The following is a 20,101-nucleotide window of genomic DNA, read 5'->3' on the forward strand; positions in this document are numbered from 1 at the left end:
CCATTCCCTTCTCCAGGGGATCTTCCTGTCCCAGGGATCGAACCTAGGTCGCCTGCATTGCAGGCAGGTCCTTTACCATCTGAGCCACCATAGAAGCCCCTTATTGATTTTTAACCTAATACACTTCTCCTTGTCTATATTTAAAAAATTAGCAAATTAAGTGTACCTGAATAATTGCATGGAAGAAACAAATGCCGAATATTATTTGTCTCCATTTTCTTCCAAGTATATTTTCTTCAAAAAATGAAGGCATCATTTCGGTAAATGCTCGTCTGATATTTGCACGTAAACCTTTTGGAGGCTCATTGGTTACCTGTACTTAGAGACACATGGCAGAGAGTGTGGTTGTACAGATTTGCATTTTTTCCAAATAACACATATAGAAGCCAGTGAGGGGATGCAGGTAACTGATGCCTGGGAGGCATTCCTGCCCTGTTCCTGCCAGCTCTGTATCTCTCTCAGCCTTGGCCTCTGGAAAATACGGGGTTCTCAGGCCTACAGTGGGTGGGTGAACCACCTCCACAAGAATCTCAGACCTTTCCATTTGGTGTCCATTTTTTTAACCACAGGCCAGAAAGTATGCTCAGGCCTTCTGCACTGGATTTTCTGGTCCTCTCAATGTCCACCCTACACTTTGCCTTGATGGCACAGGGCACCAGGGAAGAGACAACTCTGGTTCCTGAGTGATCGTTCATATGCAGAAGTGTGTGTTAATTGCTCAGTCATGTCTGATTCTTTGTGACCACATGGACTGTAGCCCACCAGGATCCTCTGTCCATGGCATTCTCAAGGTAAGAATACTGGAGGGGCTTGCCATTTCCTTCTCCAGGTTCATATGCAGAGGTTTCCCATATATGGAAACTTTGATCCCTGGTTGGGGAACTAAGATCCTGAATGCTGTGCAGCATGGCCAAAAAAGAAAAAAAAAGATGCCTTCTAGGACTTGCCATAGGGTCTCCAGCCCTCAGATTGAAGGTCTATTTTACTTAGTAAGTCTCTCTATCCAAGTTTTCTGAATTATGTGAAAAATAATTGAGGTTTCAATCCATCAGCCATACTGCCTTTGGGCTTTCCTGTCTCCCACATGCTGAAACATATTCTTAACTCTGGGAAGGGTTCTATTCTCATCTCTTTGCATCCTAGACATTTTCTTGAAGAGGGGAAGCAGGGAGGTGTTGAATGACTAGCAGAAGGGCACACAGGAAGGGCAGTGGCCTGGAAAATTGTTTTCCTACTCACTCTCCGGTGAGTGGACACTGATTCCCACCTCCCCACCTTGGCTGACCAAACCCTGACACAACCCTGCACAGGCCCAGTGGGCTCCATGGATTCACTCGGGGAGTGCCCTGAGGCCAATCATGTCACAGAGTTCAACCACGAACATATGTTACCTTGACCGAATTTTGAAGGACTGTCACAGGAAATGTATTACTAGGCATGGAACTTAAAAAAAGTCGAAATGTGTCCTTGATAACAACATCTGTTTAAAACAAAGACAAAAAGGAAAATGCTTAACTCAGTAATATTTTTCTATAAGAAATAATTATTATAGGATAGAAAAAGATAAGCTCTGTTTAAGGACTAGTTTATCTTTTTAAAATATTTGATGTTGTAAAATGTTCAGAATGGAGGTGAGGGGACTCCTTCTAGAAGCTCTTCACCCAGGTGAGCCTGGCAGTCTGGATGTTGGCACAGTCAAATAAAGAAATTAAGAACTTGTTCTATTCTTTTTAAAAAATTATTAATTATTTTGACTGTGCTGGGTCTTCATTGCTGTGCATGGGCTTTCTCTAGTTGCAGCGACTAGGGGCTACTCTCTGGCTATGGTGTTCAGGCTCTAAAGCTCAAGGGCTTCAATCGTTGTGGTGCACAGGTCCAGTTGCCATGAGGTATGTGGAATCGTCCCAGACCAGGGATCGAACTTGTGTCCCCTGCATTGGCAGGCAGACTCTTAACCACTGGACCACCAGGGAAGTCCAGGAATGTTAATTTTCAATTCTTGATAGAAATGTTAAGGATCATTCCTCTGAAATTGGTAGTTTTGCAAACAAAAAAAAGGACAGTTACTATCTTTATGTTTGTGAAGTTGTTTTAATTTTTGTTTGTTGTTAGCCATTCAACGTAGGGAAAATTCCATGAAAATGGTCAGAAAGCATTATGGAGAATAAAGGAATGTGTTCCTTCTTCAGAGAAGAAGCAAGGGGAACTCAGTGAGCAGGGAAATGGAGAGACCTCACAGGCAGCATCAAGAAGTCAATATGCTTCCTTTTTGAGTTGTGCACAGAGAACCTAAGAAAAAACAAGCTGCATTCCGGTTTCAAAAGGCCAGAGCAGAACTGGGAAAGCCACTGTTCCTGTCACAGGAAGACACAAACATCATCCAAGGAGGCCTTTCTTGGCATTGGCCTCTAAGCACAAGTGACGGAGTTCCTCTGGCATGCTCCCCCTACTTCTTTAGGAGGAGCCCTCAGGCAGTAGCTGTTCCTTTTACCTGGAATGCTCTTCCTTTAGACTCCCCGACTTTTCTCAAGTGTTGGTCAAATGCCAACTTCTCAAAGAGGTCTACCCAGACCACCCCATTTAAAACTACTCTCCACCCTTCCTCCTTACTCCCATTCCACCCCGACCTTCCTGTTCCTCCTGACTTTACTTTTAATTTTTCCCAAAGCACTGACCACATTCTATCATACCATATACATTACTTATTTGTTATGTGGTTTGTTTATGTGGTTTGTATATCATATATCATATGATATACATTACTTATTTGTTATGTGGTTTGTTTATGTGGTTTGTCTGTCTCTACTCACTAGCATGTAAGCTTGAGGAGGGCAGATGACTGTGGTTGCTTTGTTCACCAACATGCCCTAAGTAGCTAGAACAGTGTGTGGTACACAGTAGGTTCTCAAATATTTATTAAATGAATGGCTGCAGATTAAAGCTGTATTTATACTTCTTGGTTTAGTAATCTAAATTAATGAGCTACATTAAATAGCCAAGATTAAGTTAGTTCTAGTATTGTTTTAGTAAAGTTAGTCCACTTTTTGGTTCAAGGGAAGAACCCAAACAAACTTTTTGACCAACTCAATGCAATTCCAGAGCAACATTAAAGTTGTTTCTATGGTAAAAATTTATCAGTAATCATGTATGGATACGAGAGTTGGACCATAAAGAAAGCTGAGCACCAAAGAATTGATGCTTTTGAACTGTGGTGTTGGAGAAGAGTCTTGAGAGTCCCTTGGACTGCAATGACATCAAACCAGTCAATCGTAAAGGAAATCAGTCTTGAATATTCATTGGAAGGACTGAAGCTCCCATACTTTGACCACCTGGTGTGAAGAACTGACTCATTAGAAAAGACCCTGATACTGGGAAAGATTGAAGGCAGGAGGAGAAGGGGACGACAGAGGATGAGATGGCTGGATGGCGTCACCGACTTGAAAGACATGATTTGAGCAAGCTCTGGGAGTTGGTGATGGACAGGGAAGCCTGGCGTGCTGCAGTCCATGGGATGGCAAAGAGTTGGACACTACTGAGCGACTGAACTGACTGACTGATTAGCATAGAAGTCAGATATCATAAAATCTTAGGGCTAATGATTTCATTAACTAACCGCCCCCGCCCCCCCCCCCCCCACACACACACAAACTGAAGAGTGAAAAAGGCCAGGTTTAGAGAAACATCTTAAAAATCATTTTTTTCTCTCATGACTGCAAAAGCATCAAGGATCTTAACATTTATAGACATCATAGAAGTTCAGAACTGGAATAGAATAGAAATCATCTTAGTATGGGACTTCTAGCAATGGGGCTGTGTAGTCACTTTATTTCTGAGGAAGCAGAGGCCTAGAGACGAGGTGTGATATATATAGTCAGGCAGTGGTGGGGGCCAAACTCTACTCAGGTCTTAGAATTTCAAGTCCAGAGGCTTTTTCCCTCTTTCTTTTTTTCTTTCATTCACTTTCTCTTTTCAACTTCTTACCTGAATGTAATTGTTAAAAATATTTATTTATTTATTTGGCTGCTCCTGGTCTTAGTTGTGACCTGTGGGATCTAGTTCCCTGACCAGGGATCTAACCTGGGCCCCCTGCATTAGGAGCATGGAGTCTCAGCCCCTGGACCACCAGGGAAGTCCCTCCCTGAATGTATTTTATTTTATACTGGTTCAGGTTAAGCCTTAGAACCCAAATGCTTATGTTAGTAAACAGTTGTAACAAGGACCAGAAGAGGATTTTTCTGTCCACTTAAGCTCTTAAACTTCATCAACAACTTTTCTGGCTTCCGTGGCCCATCCAGCCTCTTTGCAGGTCTGGCGAGGTCATTGTGAAGGTGAATGACTGGTCCTTATTCAGAAGGCTCCCATAGTACCTCTGCAGCAAACTGCTTTTTAGATGCCTTCTTTAGCATTTTTTCTTAATCATAATCCTAATCATCAGGATAAGGAACCTGATGATTCAAGTAGTAAACACCATATCATTTTTCTTTACTTATTTAAATAGAAGTAAGTCACAGACCTCACAGGAAGCAAGCCATCTTTTGTTCGTCTTGCAAAGAGTGGAAAGAGTGGAGATTCTGGTTGGCAGATGCTACAGACTCTGTCCTTGATGGAAGCAGTCTGTAGAAGGCAGGGCACGGGGCAATCAGGGAGTGAGGGATCTTTGGGGAAGGCTGCTAAGCCCTGTTGGTGGCTTGGTGACCAGTGCAGGCTGGCTGCTCTGTAAAGGAGGAGTGCCGGGAGCAGGAGCTCCGCCCCTGGCAAAGGTCATGAGGAAGGAGGCTGGACATACGCCAAGGCGGGATCGAGCCTCAGGAATCCCCCTGGAAATTCTCGAGCATCTACCCCCAAAACCAGAGTCTGCCTACTTTCTGCTTTGTGCTCTCACCTACACCTCTGACTTTATGGGGGGCTGTCCCCCCACTACCTCTCTCTGAAAAAAAAAAGAGTTAACTTACAGCTCCAGTTAATAAAGTTCCTGGGTGTGATAGTGTTTCAACCTACAAACTCCTTTGGAAGTCCTCTCTAGCCTGCCTGAATAGGTTTTTCCGGCCACATGTGATTGCTCAGATCCTCCCAACTGTGAGAGGCATGAGATGTTCTAAACTGTCTGAATACAGATTCCTTTGAGCAGTTAAAAGATTGATTAGAAATTGTATTGGTGAAGGGTTGAATTTTCACTTGTTGGGCCAATGTTTGCTGCTAAGTCTCCATATCCCTTACCTGCTGTGTCCCTGGCAGTGTATTGATTAATACAATTGGTGTAAGTAGTAGCTTTAATGTTTGTAACCTTGGACCCTTGAGTTAATTTTTTTCTTGTTATAGCCCACCACACCTTTGCCCTGTAGGAATGCAACTTTATTTAATGCTTTTGGAGGGTGGCGCCTGACTAGTTACCTTTAGAGAAAAATAAGTTTTCTGAAGAAAGGGTCTTAAAATGTTAACAGGCCTCCGGGCCAGAAGATGATGCAAATCACCTAAACTTTTGCATATGATAAGTTTGCAGAGAGAAAGCCTGGCTTACTGCATGACTCTGCCCCTTCCCCCATTATCCTCTATGCGTAACTTAAGGTATAAAAACTGCTTTGAAAAATAAAGTGCGGGCCTTGTTCACGGAAACTTGGTCTCCCCATGTCGTTCTTTCTCTCACCTTCTGGCTGAATTATTCAGCCTCTTTTCTCCACTGAATTTCCTCACTGAGCTATCCTTATTTAACCACTCTTTATATCCTTAATTAACGTTTGATTAAGCAATTGTTTCCTGATTGCCGATGCCATCTCCCCTTCGAATTCCCTGGATCCACCGGGGCTGGACCCTGGCAGAGAAGGTCTTCATCTTAACAGGCAACAATAAGGAAAGTCATCTGCATAGTTCTCACCTTTCTAGAAAGCCCTCTGTCAGGACACAAAGGAAGACACCAGAGAAAAGGCCCTGGATATCCCAGGCAGGCAGTTCTCTTCCATGACCTCCTGGGACAGTGAGGAAGTTTGCCCCACATAGCTTATTACCTATCATACAGCTCCTAAGGTTTCAATTATTTTTATACTACTGAATAAAAATGAGTCAATTCCAACTCCACATCTTCTCTCTTTGCAGCCCATTATACTTACTCGAGTGGGAAAGAAGGCAGTGATAGTATAGTTAGTGGTGGCAAGTATGACTTATGTTGGGCACACCCGTGGGGGTGTATGTGTCTATGAGACACATGTGAAAGTTAATTGTCATGTGGGTTATAGAGGATAAAAAGTGCTAAAACACCACCATGAGAACTGGTGTTAACTTGAACTCTGTTCCTGAACTTCTCTCATTCTGTAGTGAAAAATATAATTTTCTTCTTTTGTCCCAAGTCCGTTTTCTATTTCTTTTTTTATTAATATCATGCCTAGATGTTATTTATTTTGAATTCAAATGGTCTCCCAAAGAAGGTAACATGCAACAAAAAGACCCAGTTCAATTTGTAGTCTGAACATTTTTATTTGAATCTGGGTCGTGTAACCTAACTAACCCTTCTAGATTTCAAATCTTTCCTTTTAATATAGGATAAACAATGCCAATAATAATTGTTATAAGGATTGGATTCAATAAGAAAGGCCACATAAAAATGGTATTATTATATAAATGTTATATGCTCAACATACTTGAATCTGTGAAGGTTTTAATTAGCTCCTCCATTGCCAACATCCAAGAAACAGCAAGGTGGCAGTTTTGCAGAAACACCCAGTTTCCTGATTTCATTGCATCTTTGATCATTCTTTCAGCAATAGGTCCTTGTCCTTGTCCCAGTGAAATTGACTGCACCCTGAATTCAAAAACAATGAAATGCTGTTTCTTATTACTTTTAAGTAATGCAACTATTAAGAAATGTAAATATGGTAGGCTTCTAGAATATGCATACATTTCAAATTCTCATTCTGATAGATGTAAAAATAATTTTTCTTATTTTCTTGTTTTTTTACTATAACACACAAAAGTGCATAAGACAAATACAGTTGTGTATTCAAATATACAAATAAAAGTGCATAGAGGAAATAAACATCTGTGCTTGAGAAGAGAACTTCCCTAACACCCCAGAGACATCTCTTTTATCTCCTTTCTATTCCAATCATCTTCTCTTCCTCCATCCCAAAGGCATCCTTTGTCCTGACTGCTAATGCTATAGGTCAGTTTTTTTAAAAGCTTTTGAAAACCCAAAATCTAACATATATACAGGACTTCCCTGGTGGCTTAGATGGTAAAGTGTCTGTCTACAATGCAGGAGACCCGGGTTCAATCCCTGGGTTGGGAAGATCCCCTGGAGAAGGAAATGGCAATCCACTCCAGGACTATTGCCTGGAAAATCCCATTGACAGAGGAGCCTGGTAGGCTACAGTCCATGGGGTCACAACATATATACAAAAGTACACGAATCATTAGTGTTTAGCTTGATGATTTCTCTCAAAGAGAATGTACAGAAGAACCACCACCCAGGGCAAAAACAAAAAGAGAACATTACTAGTACCCTGTCAATTAGTATCCTCCCTTTGTCTCAAAGGCAACAATTATTTTGAATTCTAACACCATAGATTAATTTTGCTTGTTTTTGAATTTATATAAATGGAATCATAAAGTGTATATTATATTTGGTCTATTTCAATCAACATTATTTCTTCAGATTAATTCATATTACTGTGTGTCATTCATTTTCATAATATTCTACTGTATGCTTATCCATTCTGCTCTTGCTGGACTTTTGAGTTACTTCTGGTTCTTGGCTATTACAAATAATGCTGCAATAGCCATTCTCACAGACATCTCTTGGGATACATGTGTACTCCATTTTGTTGTGTATCTTCTTAGGAATGGAACTGCTGTTTGACAGAGTATGTGTACGCTTAATTTTTTTATAATATCAAACTGTTTTTCAGAGTGATGCCATCATTCCACACTTGTACCAGCAATGGGTGAGAGTACTTATTTTTCCACAACTTTGCTAACACCTGATAGATATATAATGGTATCTCATTGAGGTTTTAAATTATTTCCCATTTTCATAGGTTTATTTATTGGACATTTGGATATTTGCTTTTATATTCTTCTCTCCCCTTTTTTCCTACTGGTTCACCTGTCTTTTTTCTTATTGATTTCTAAGGGTTCTTTACATTGGATATAAACTCTTTGTTATTATTATTTTTTAAATTGTTTTCATAGTTTTGCCTTTTCCAGAATGTCATATACTTGGAACCATCCAGTATATATAGCCTTTTCAGATTGGCCTCTATCACATAGTAATATGCATTTAAAGTTCTTGCATGTCTTTTCATAGCTTGATAGGCTCATTTGTTTTTAGCACTGAATAGTATCCATTGTGGGCTTCCTGGGTAGCTCAGCTGGTAAAGAATACAACTGCAATGTAGTAGACCCTGGTTCAAATCCTGGGTCAGAAAGTTCACCCGGAGAAGGGATAGGCTACCCACTCTTGTATTCTTGGGCTTCCCTGGTGGCTCAGATGGTAAAAGAATCCACCTGCAATGCAGGAGACTTGGGTTCAATTCCTGGGTTGGGATGAGCCCCTGGAGGAGGGCATGGCAACCCACTCCAGTACTCTTGCTTGGAGAATCCCCATGGACAGAGGAGCCTGGCGGGCTATAGTCTATGAGGTAGCAGAGTTAGACTTGACTGAGCGACTAAGCACAGAAAGCAAAGCACAAAAAAAGAAAAGAAAGCAAAGCACAATATCCATTATATGGATATACCACAGTTTATTCATCCACTCATCTACTGAAGGACATCTTGGTTGCTTCCAAGTTTTGACAATTATGAATAAAGCTGCTATGCATTTAATGTAGGCTCTAGTATAACGTAGATTCTTGGGTGAACATAAGTTCTTAACTCCTTTGGGTAAAAGCCAGATGGCTGATCATATGAAGCACAAAACTGTCTTCCAAAGTGGCTGTACCATTTTGTATTCTCACCAACAATGAATGAGAGTTTCTGTTGCTAGTATGCATTAATGCAATCTATTTTAAGTCCAGTAACCTTGCTAAATCCACTACAAATTAAGATACATTTTATCAGAGTAGAAGAATGTCCTATTTCTGTTTTTCTCTTTTTAAGACATGATTTCCAGATTCTTGGTTTATTAGGACATTTCCCACCATGAATTCATGTCGAATTTTAACAGATGCTTTTTCTGCATATGTTGAATTAATAGTTTTCTTCTTTAAGGATATTTTGCCATTACTCTTTCAATGTGGTGAATTAAATTAATTTATTTTCAGTATTTTAATGCTTATATTACTGAAATAAGCCCAGAATTCTGGGAAGGTTTTTAATAATGAATTCAATAAAAAATTATTGAACTATTTAGATATTCTAATTATTCTTATTAGTTTTTTAAAGGTGTGCTTTTGGAGGAATTTTCTTGTTTATCAACATTTTCAAATTCATTGGCAAAGTTTTCTTTTTAAATAATATGCTTTTATGATTATTTTAATGTCTGCAGGTCTATAGTGATATTCTCTTACTCATTCATGATATAGGTTTTTTGAATTTCTCTGTTTCTTTCTCTCTGTATTAGCAGTTTCAACAGAGATTTATATTTTATTAAATTTTTCAAAAAAGCAACTTCTGTTCTTTTAGATCTTGTCTATTGAATGAATGTTTTCTGTCACTAGTTTCTGCTTTTAGCTTATTATTTTTTCCTTCTGTTAGAGTTTAACAACTAAGTTTTAGATTGCCTAATTTTTCTTAGTGGGAATATTAGCCTGAGTTCTTAGTCTGACATTTCTGGAACCAGAAGTCATTACATATGTATAAATTTACACTAAGTGTCTTATTACTAAATCCCCCTGGTTTTTGATAGGTTATATTGTTTTGTCATTGTCCATTTATTGGACAATTTCCAGTATGATTTCTCTTTAACAAACAAGCTGTTCAGAAGAACATTTTTTTTGCTTTCCAAATATTAAAAAAATTAACTTTTAAGATTTCTAAGACTTATTGTGGTCAGGGAATATGTTTTATTCTTTTTGAAATACCTATCTCTTAGAAAATCATTAATTTTATAAATGATGCATATGTATTTGAAGATCTTGCATTTGTTTTATTTGTTGAGCATAAAGATTAAGGTTCTTCATTTCACTATTAATTTCATCAGCCAAGTATTTTACCTTTATAACACCTTTATAACCTTTATAACAAAAGTTATAAAGTTAATATAAGTATCTATGTACCCATACCCAGCTTCAGAAGTAAAACATATGATCTGAGCTTGCATTATGCCCCTCCCTGTTCACTTTTCTTATTATCCAAGCTTCACCTTCTACAAGGTCACTGCTCTCCTGGACTTGGTATAACTTTTGTACTTCTCTTTATACTATTATTGCAAAAATGTGAACTCATAAGCAGTATATAATATATATCTGTTTATCTATTAATATATTTAATATATATCTGTTTAATAATTTTATATGATTTATCAAATTTCTCCAATATTATATAATTTTTGTGCAACTTAATTTATTTTGCCCAATATTAGTTTGTGTGACCCATCCATATTAATAAACATAGTCCTAATTTATTTATTTTCATGGCTATAGTGTATTCAATTATATGAATATGCCACAATTTATATATTTTTTTAAGATGGACATTTTGGTTGTTTCCAGGGTTTTTTTGTTGTTGCTATTATAAACATGTTTCTATGAATGTTCCTGAATATGGCTCTTTGCCCATCCATGACTGACTTTGAACATGCAAATTCAGTAGTAAGTTGTTGGGATATGGGGAATGCTCTCTGCAACTCTGATATACTGCTAATTTCTCTTCAAAATGATTTTAACTAATTTTTCACTCCCACTTGCAATATGAATATTTCTATAGCTCCCTATCTTTGGCACGATTTTGCTAATTTGATGAGTATGAAATATCTTCTTAATGGTTTTAACTTATTGTTTCCTAATTACTAGTGAGGTTGGCCTGGGTCACACGGCGCCCAGACATTAAGTCAAACATCATTCTGAATGAGTCTGTGGGGTTGTTTCTGGGTGAGATTAATATTTGAATCAGCAGACTGAGTAAAGCAGATTTTCCTCCTTAATGTAGATGGGGCCCACCCAGTCAAGTGAAGACTTGAACAGAATGAAAATGTTGAGGAAGAGGGAACTCCTTCAGCCTGACTGAGCTGGGTCACTGTATTTCTTTGCTTTTGGATTCAAATGAAAACACTGACTTTTCTTGGGTCTTGAGTCTGCTGGCTTTCAGATTGGGACTTGTATTATTATTACTTCTGGTTTTCAGACCTTTGGACTTGGACTAGAATTACATATTGACTTTCCTGTGTTTCTCTCTTGCTGACTGCAGATTTTGGAGATTAGCCTCCATAATCCTGTAAGCAAATATCTCATTTTATGTATTTTATATATATATATATATATATATATATACACACACACACATATAGCATAATATAGTCAAGGCCATGGTTTTTCCAGTAGTCATGTACAGGTGTGAGAGTTGGACCGTAAAGAAGGCTGAGTGCCAAAGAACTGATGCTTTTGAACCGGGTGCTGGAGAAGACTCTTGAGAGTCCCTTGGACTGCAAGGAGAGCAAACCAGCCAACCCTAAACGAAATCAACCCTGAATATTCATTGGAAGGACTGATGCTGAAGCTGAAGCTCCAATATTTGGCCATCCTATGCGAAGAGCTGACTCACTGGAAAAGACCCTGATGCTGGGAAAGATTGAGGGCAGGAGGAGAAGGGGATAGCAGAGGATGAAATGATTGGATGACATCATTGACTAAATAGATATGAGTCTGAGCAAACTCCAGGAGATAATGAAGGACACAGAAGCCTGGCATGCTGCAGTCCATGGGGTCGCAAAGAGTTGGACATGATGGAACAACTGAACAACAACAACAATAGGGTAATATATATATGTTATTTGCACAATATATATAATTTGTATTACATGTGTGTGTGTGTATATATATATCCATATATATCTGTTTCTCTAGAGAAGCTTCACTAATAAAGATCGTTGCTGTTTAGTCGCTCAGTTGTGTCCAACTCTTTGAACTTCAAAGAACAGATGGAATTCATTGTCTTGTACTCTCCATGCAATGGCCTGTCGGAGCTGGAGATTACCTCCTATAGATATGAGACCCCTACTCTCCCCTGCTATCCCGTGGTCTTATGTACTTTCCTACCCATCAGAACACCATCTTGGGGAAGACTTGGGAAAGAAGGAGTCAGGAACACTGAGTTTTTGTGAGAAAGGAGTCAAAACAGCTTACTCTGGAGAGATTTACATCTGAAGAAAATATAATATTGTAAATTCACAAGTTTAAACTTCCCCCTCCCTTTCTTACTCAGCAGAATAGAGGCTCAGGAGAAAGAAGAGATTAATAATACAACCTAAAGAGCTATGGGATTTTTTTGTACATTTGAGCATAAGGCGTAAACTACAGTCCTTTTATAGTTACATTAAAATAATGTCTGAAATAGCAAATGTTTTAATTATTATTTCATTAATCATGCTTCAATATTTAAACAATCTCCCCTTTGCTCAAATGAAGTTTACATCTGCTTGTATGAATTTACTACCACTTTAATCACATGCATAGCTAACTATTACATATTTTAACTTATTTAGTAAGGGATACCTGAATTAGGAATTCACATTCCACAGAGGGAAGGAAAAAAAAAAGGCAAATTTTAACTAGGCGATGTTCATATGAATGATTAAAACTGAACAATGTGACCTTACCTTTCTGAATATCCACTCTCCCGGGCAAACCTCTGAAATGCACCCATGGGATCTGAGCCTGTGCTTAAGATAAATACCAGGGGAGTGTTGTATGACATGTCTTGATACAGAGTGGGGAGGTCGACAGGTGGTGTCTCTATAAAGGCTTTCCCAAGATTTTCTATGACAAAGTCTGTAAGAGCAAAAACCACCTGAAAGTTGAAAGAAAAAACATTAAAAGGCTACTGGATGAGGATCCATTTCAACATAGTATCAGAAGCTCTACCCAGAGCCATTAGGCAAGACAAAGAAGTAAGGCATCCAAATCAGAAAGGAAGAATTAAAATTGTCCTTATTTGCAGATGATATGATCTTATAGAGTCAACCCTCGAACAACATGAATTTGACCCAAGATATGGGTTCATTTTCATTTTTATGCATCTGAATATCCAATTTGCCCAACACAATTTATTGAAGAGACTATGCTTTCCCATTCTGTTTGCTGTAGTGGCTATACCAATTTACATTCCTGCTTACACCACTCATAAAAATGAACTCAAAATGAATTAAAAATTTAAATATAAGACTCCAAACCATAAAACTCCTAGAAGAAAACAGAGGGGAAAGGCTCCTTGACGTAGCTTTGGCAATGAGATTTTGGATATGACACCAAAAGCAAATAACGAAAGCAAAAATAACCACGTGGGACTGCACAAAATAAAAAAGCTCCTGTGCAGCAAAAGAACCAACCAACAAAATAGGAAGACAACCTATGGAATGGGAGAAGGTATCTTTGAGCCATACACCTAATAAGGTGCTAAAATCCAAAAATATATAAGAGATTCATGCAACTCGATAGCAAAAAAATTCCAAACAATCAAATTAAAAAACAGGCAGAAGATCTGAATAGGAACTTTTCCAGAAAAGACATATATCTGTCTGCTTAGCATCATTAATCATCAGGGAAATGTAAATCAAAATCACAATGAGATATCACTTCATACCTGTTAAAGTGACTATTATCAAAGAGACAAGGAATAAATGTTGGTGAGGATCTGGAGAAAAGGGAGCCCTGAGGCATTGTTGCTAGGAATGTAAATTGATGTCTCCACTAAAAAACAGTATTTATATTTTGCAAAAAATTAAAACCAGAACTACCATATGATCCAGCACTCACAATTCTGGGTATTTATCTTAAGAAAATGAAAGCAATAACTTGAACAAAATACATGCACCGCTGTCTTCACTGCAGCACTATTTACAATAGCCAGGACATGAAAACAACCTGTGTCTATCAATGGATAAATAAAGAAAGAAAATGTGATACATACACATATAGGAATATTATTCAGCCATAAAAAAGAATGAACTCTTGCCATTTGCAACAACACAAATGGACCTTGAGGGCATTATACTAAGTGGAATAAGTCAGACAGAAAAAAACAAACATATTATCTTTCATATGTGGAATCTTAAAAATAGCAACAACAAGGCAAAATACTCTTTGACATAAATCACAGCAATATCTTTTTTGACCCAACTCCTGGAAATAAAAACAAAAATAAACAATTGGGACCTAATTAAACTTAAAAGCTTTTGCACAGCAAAGGAAACTATAAACAAAATGAAAAGACAATCCTCAGAATGGGAGAAAATAATTGCAAGTGAAACAATTGACAAAAGACTAATTTCCAAAATATACAAGCAGCTCAATATCAGAAAAACAAACAACCCAATCAAAAAGTGATTGAAAGACCTGAACAGGCATTTCTCCAAAGAAGACACACAAATGGTCAACAAACATATGACAAGATGCTCAATATCACTCATTATTAGAGAAATGCAAATCAAAACTACAATGAAGTATCACCTTACGTGGGTCAGAATGGCCACCAACAAAAAATCTACAAAAAAATAAATGCTGGAGAAGATGTGGAGAAAAGTGAACCCTGTCGGACTGTCGGTGGGGATGTAAATTGATACAGCCACTAAGAACAGTATGTAGATTCCTTAAAAAACCAGGAATAGAACTACCACATGACCCAAGAATCCCAGCACTGGGATTGAGATGGGGATGAGAAAACCATCATTCTAAAAGATACATGCACCACAGTATTCACTGCAGCACTATTTACAATAGCCAGGACATGGAAGCAACCTAGATATCTATCAACAGATGAATGGATAAAGAAGTAGTGCTACATATATACACAGAATATTACTCAGACATAAAAAGGAATGCATTTGTTAGTTAGTTCTAGGGAGTTGAATGAACCTAGAGCCTGTTACACAGCATGAAATAAGTCAGAAAAAGAAAAATGAATATCACATATTAACACATATATATGGAATCTAGAAAGATGGTACTGATGAACCTATTTGCAGGGCAGGAATAGAGATGCAGACGTAGAGAACGGACTTGTGGACAGTGAGGGGGAAGGAGAGGGTTGGATGAACTGAGAAAGCAGCGTTGAATCATATACATTGCCATGTGTAAAATGGATAGCTAATGGGAGATTGCTATATATCACAGAGAGCTCAACACTGTTCTGTGACAACCTAGAGGAGTGGGATGGGATAGGGGGTAGGAGGGAACTCCTGCAGGGGAGACATATGTGTACTTATGCCTGAGTTGTGTTGCTGTGTGGCAGAAGCCAATACAACACTGTAAAACAATTACCCTCCAATTAAAAATAAATTTAAAAAATAGCAACAACAACAATAAACTTCTGGATACAGAGAACACACCGTTGTTTGCCAGAGAGCAGAAAATGGATGCAGAGGGTGAAAAGGTAAAAATAAAAATTAAATGTAAAAAATAAATGTGTGTGTGTGAAAGAGAGAACACACTTCATTTCCCAAGATTGAGATTCTTAACTAGAATTACATAATCATACATGGTAGAGCATTTGTGTATTTTCTAAGAAGGCTTGCAACTTTCATCATATTCTTCAGAGGGTCCAAGAGACAAAAAAAAAAAAAAAAAAAACCTCTCAACATTGTAAATCAACCATACTCCAATAAAAAATTAATTAAAAACAAACAAACAAAAAATCCTTGTCCTCAGGCTGACCTGATTTCATGACTGGGAGGGGTAGGAAATCATTTTCTACCAAGCCCCTTTGCTCCTCCCCTCTCCAAGCCTAGGTGGTGCCTGAGGGGGAGTGACTCCGCCCACTTCTGGTGCAGGGCTCGACTCCATTTCTCATTCTATTTATTTCTTTTTTGTTCCCATGAGCAATCACTCTAACCACAGCTTGAAGTCCTGGCTCTCAGCTCTTCCTGGTCCTTCTCCTCTGGAACCCTCTTCCTTCTCCCAACTGGTCTGCCCTTGAGTTTCTGCTAGGCTTCCCCACCCAGGGGCACTGTTTCAGGTCTCCCTGCTGCTGCCCAACACCCTCCAGTCTGCCCCCACAGGTTGTTGGTATGACACAGGAAATGACTTATATGAGAAGTTGAGACTATCACCTCTTCGAAGAGGTCCTCCTTGATTTCCTACTCTAGTTTCCACTGTACTACTTTTATTGAAACTTCCCTTTCATGTCCTTCTTAGAACTTTTTGCAAGCAGAAAGTATTTTATTCTTTCTGTCCCTTCTCTCTCCCACTAGAATACAAGCCTTTGGGAGTAATTTTTATTTTTCATAAGAAAAAGAGAATTTTATTTTTCACAATTGTATCCTCAGTGCCTGGAATACAACAATTACTCACCAAGGTATTTGTTAAATATTTTATGGACAGAAGCTGAGGGACATGTACTGGTCTTCAAATGATAGAAAGTGAGTCTTAGGTCTTTTCCTGAGTCTGATCTTCTTTGGATCCGAGAAATGCGAATATTGGCTGTGAGACAAGGCCCCATAGCAGGTGGAATCTTGCATGGATGTAGCCCACCAGCATCTGTTCTCTTCCCAAGAACTCTTGTGTAGTCATATTTCTACTGCATGATGCAATTTTCCTATCTGTAGCTGATTGGATGAGGAACAAAACTTAAGTTGAGCTGGACCAATCAGAATCTCTCTCTTGAGAATTTGAAACTAGAGGAACAATTTCATTGAGAGTTGAGTGCTATCAATGGCAATACTATAGAGTTATGTTCAGTGAGTTGCCCAGTGAGCTGCTCCTCCTGAAGTGTGATTAACTGGCTTTTCCTCAAATTTAATGAGCTACCCCAGTATCCTTTTATTTTAATATATCCTTTTTAGTCTTGAACTTATTAAATTTGTTCTATATGGCTGCAACCTTAAGAACCTTAGCTCATACACGGAGACACAGAACCTGAAACAAAAATAACAAAAATTTCCCATAGTCTAGAATTTTCTAGCCTATGTCTCAATCTTTAAAACTCCTTCTTTGGGACTACTGCTGTTTAATCATCCTTTCATCTTTGTCAGTATCCGACCTTGTAGCCACTGTCCCATATCCACTGAAGACTTGCCACCTAGCTTACAGCTTCCTCTGCATTTATGTCTGTTCCAGTGATTTATCAACTGTGTCTCAGGCATTGTCTTGTCATCATCTGGGGTGACACAACCCAGGTTCAGGGTCCAGAAGGACCTCCCACATCCTAACTGCACAGTGCCTTCACCTCAAACTCTAGTGCACATCATCTCATCACTTTCTCAGTCACCCACACCTATGGCCACCCTCAGGACATGGTCACCACTTGGAACTTCTCATTAGAAGTTCTAAGCTCAACTTTGATCCCAACCTCTCCTGTCCTTCTAACTGTGCTACATTCCTAGTCCAACTACATTTGCTTCCAAAGAAACTTTCAAGGTTTTCCCTCTTCTCCCAGTCTATAAGCTTTTTCTTAGAGCTCTTCCCCTTTATAGAACTACTTTTACCAACAATCTCAATGACCTTCTATCTTCCATTCATCTATTTCAATTATCAGTAGCCCAGGCCAACCCCACAGCCTTTCTGTTTTCCTAAAGAGACGGTAGAAAATCCTACAGTATAGCCTCAATATCTCCAAACTATGGTTTCACTTTCTCCAGTGCATTTTCTTTCTCCCATTTCTCATAGAACACCCTCCATTCATTACAATCTGTTGATAATTCTTGCTGTATTGAAACACTACGCCTACTTGGTTTCCACATCATTTCTTTCTTCTGATGTTCTTCTTGCCCCTCTGCCTCTTCCTTCTTAAGGGCTCTTCATCCTTTCTCTTTGTCTTTTCAAAGTTGGTGCTCCTCAGGGTTTCATCCTTTGCCCATCTGTCCTCTTAACCTATTATTCCTCTACGATTTTAACAACTCCTGTGGTTTTACTTTCCAACTCAATGTTAATGATTCCCCAATCTCTATTTTTTAAGCTGTATTTCTCTCTAAAGTTTTCTACCCAGATATTAATTGGTCCCCAGACTACTATACATTTTGATATTGGTAGATACTGCAGACTCAGTGACGTCTTTATCTAACATGTTTCTCCTTTCACATTTGTTTAGTTGTTGATACAACTCTCCCCTTTGGCCCCCACGCAAAAACCAAGAGCCATACTAGTTGCCTCATCTCCACATCTCACTCCATCTCTTTAATCTACTACCTCTATCTTAATGCAGGTTGCCATAATTTTAAAACAATTTTTATTGAAGTACAGTTGATTTACAATGTTTTATTAGCTTCAGGTGTACAGCAAAGTGAATTATATATATACGTATATATGTATATATCTCCATTCTTTTTCAGATTCTTTTCTCATATAGGTTATTACAGGATATTGAGTAGAGTTCCCTGTGCTGTACAGTAGGTCCTTGTTATCTAGTTTATATATGGTAGTGGGTATATATTAACCCCAACCTCCTAATTTATTATTTCCCTCCATGTTTCTCTTTTGGTAATCAAATGTCTGATTTCAAGATACATGAGTCTGTTTCTGGTTTGTAAATAAGTTCATTTGTATCATTTTTTAAATTAGATTTCACATATAAGTGATATCATAGGATATTTCTCTTTCTCTGTATGACTTAACTTCACTTAATATAATCTCTAGGTCTATCCATGTTGCTGCAAATGGTGCTATTTCATTCTATTTTATGCAAGCTGTCATAATTTCTTACATAATTATGTCAACCATCTTCACACTGGTCTTGGTGACTATGTTATTTTTCTGTTCAAATGCCTCCTTCCCATTGCTGCCAAGTTCTGAGAGGCTCACCAGTCCTCTGCTAACACCATCCAGCAGAGCCCTGACCTCCCTGGCAGGAAGCACAAGTTCCCCATGGCAACATTAAGGAAGTTCCTCTAGGTCCCTGGATGACTCTCCAGCCTTTTCTCTCATCATTTCCTGTATAAAATATTGTGCTCTATTGATAACACAAAGTCTCCATTTCTTACTAACAACACAAAGTCACAAACCACTTCCCAAATTTGGCCATTGTTACTTTCTAAATAAATCTAATCAGTCCATGAATCATAACTGGCTGGTGAGCTTTAGCAGAAATAATTATAACACAGTTCTTTAATGAAAAATATCCTACCTTTTCTTCTTTACAGCATTTAATAAGGATTAACTTGTGGAAAGAACTTAGTTCTGGACGCCAAAAATTATAGCTTGTGGGCACCTTTTCCGTTGTTATGAGTTGATCACTCTCCTTCATTATAGAATAGGCGTCCTGATCAGGTGGGTTAATATAAGTCTCAAAAGACCCTGGAAACACAATTTTAAAACATGCTTTAATTACAGTTGCTATGACTGTGATATTAAATAAATGTGTGTGTTTAGTTGCTCAGTTGTGTCTGACTCTTTGCGACCCTTGGGACTATAGCCCGCCAGGTTCCTCTGTCCATGAGATTCTCCAGGCAAGAATACTGGAGTGGGTTGCCATTTCTCCCCCAGAGGATCTTGCTGACCCAGGAATTGAACCCACATCTCCTGTGTCTTCTGTGTTGCAGGTGGATTCTTTACCCACTGAGCCACTGGGGAAACCCATTAAATAAGTATATTTGGTAAGGAAAAAATTTCTACGTTTACTATCAGTTTTTTATATTACTGCAAATGTAAATATATTAATCTCCCTCTACCCAACCTAATTAGGAAATACTGAATTGAAAATTGGATCAGAAAATGAATTCAAACCACTTACAAAACATGAAGTTAAAACAAATGACAGAGAAGTTACCAATTAAAGGATGCGTAGAGATTTATCAATCAAATGTGAGCAAAAAAAAAAACCAACCCTAAGTGATAAGAAGTGATGAGTAATATTAGCTATATTAGAATTCAAGGCAAACATAATTAAATGGGACAAAATAGGTCAAGTTATATTAATTACAATATGGACCCAATAATAAAAATATAATAAAATAAGTCAATATGTGTCAGACAATAGCATAAAAATACATCAAACTATCGCTGCTGGGACTTCCTTGGTGGTCCAGTGT

At 38.3% G+C, this 20,101-nt stretch overlaps 1 protein-coding gene across 1 annotated transcript in view; it reads right to left on the reverse strand.

Annotated features, from left to right (window-relative positions):
* The window catches only part of DNAH6 (dynein axonemal heavy chain 6), a 283,738-nt gene that overhangs the window by 33,224 nt on the left and 230,413 nt on the right, over positions 1-20,101 (reverse strand). The window contains exons 63-67 of the mRNA XM_027555566.1: positions 19,198-19,367; positions 12,743-12,933; positions 6,633-6,793; positions 1,392-1,480; positions 167-313 (exon numbers count right to left, since the gene is read on the reverse strand). Coding sequence (XP_027411367.1) covers positions 167-313; positions 1,392-1,480; positions 6,633-6,793; positions 12,743-12,933; positions 19,198-19,367 — 758 coding nt within the window. The remainder of the gene's footprint in view (positions 1-166; positions 314-1,391; positions 1,481-6,632; positions 6,794-12,742; positions 12,934-19,197; positions 19,368-20,101) is intronic.

Source organism: Bos indicus x Bos taurus, chromosome 11 (assembly GCF_003369695.1).
Source record: "Bos indicus x Bos taurus breed Angus x Brahman F1 hybrid chromosome 11, Bos_hybrid_MaternalHap_v2.0, whole genome shotgun sequence".
In the NCBI taxonomy this organism is placed as follows: domain Eukaryota; kingdom Metazoa; phylum Chordata; class Mammalia; order Artiodactyla; family Bovidae; genus Bos; species Bos indicus x Bos taurus.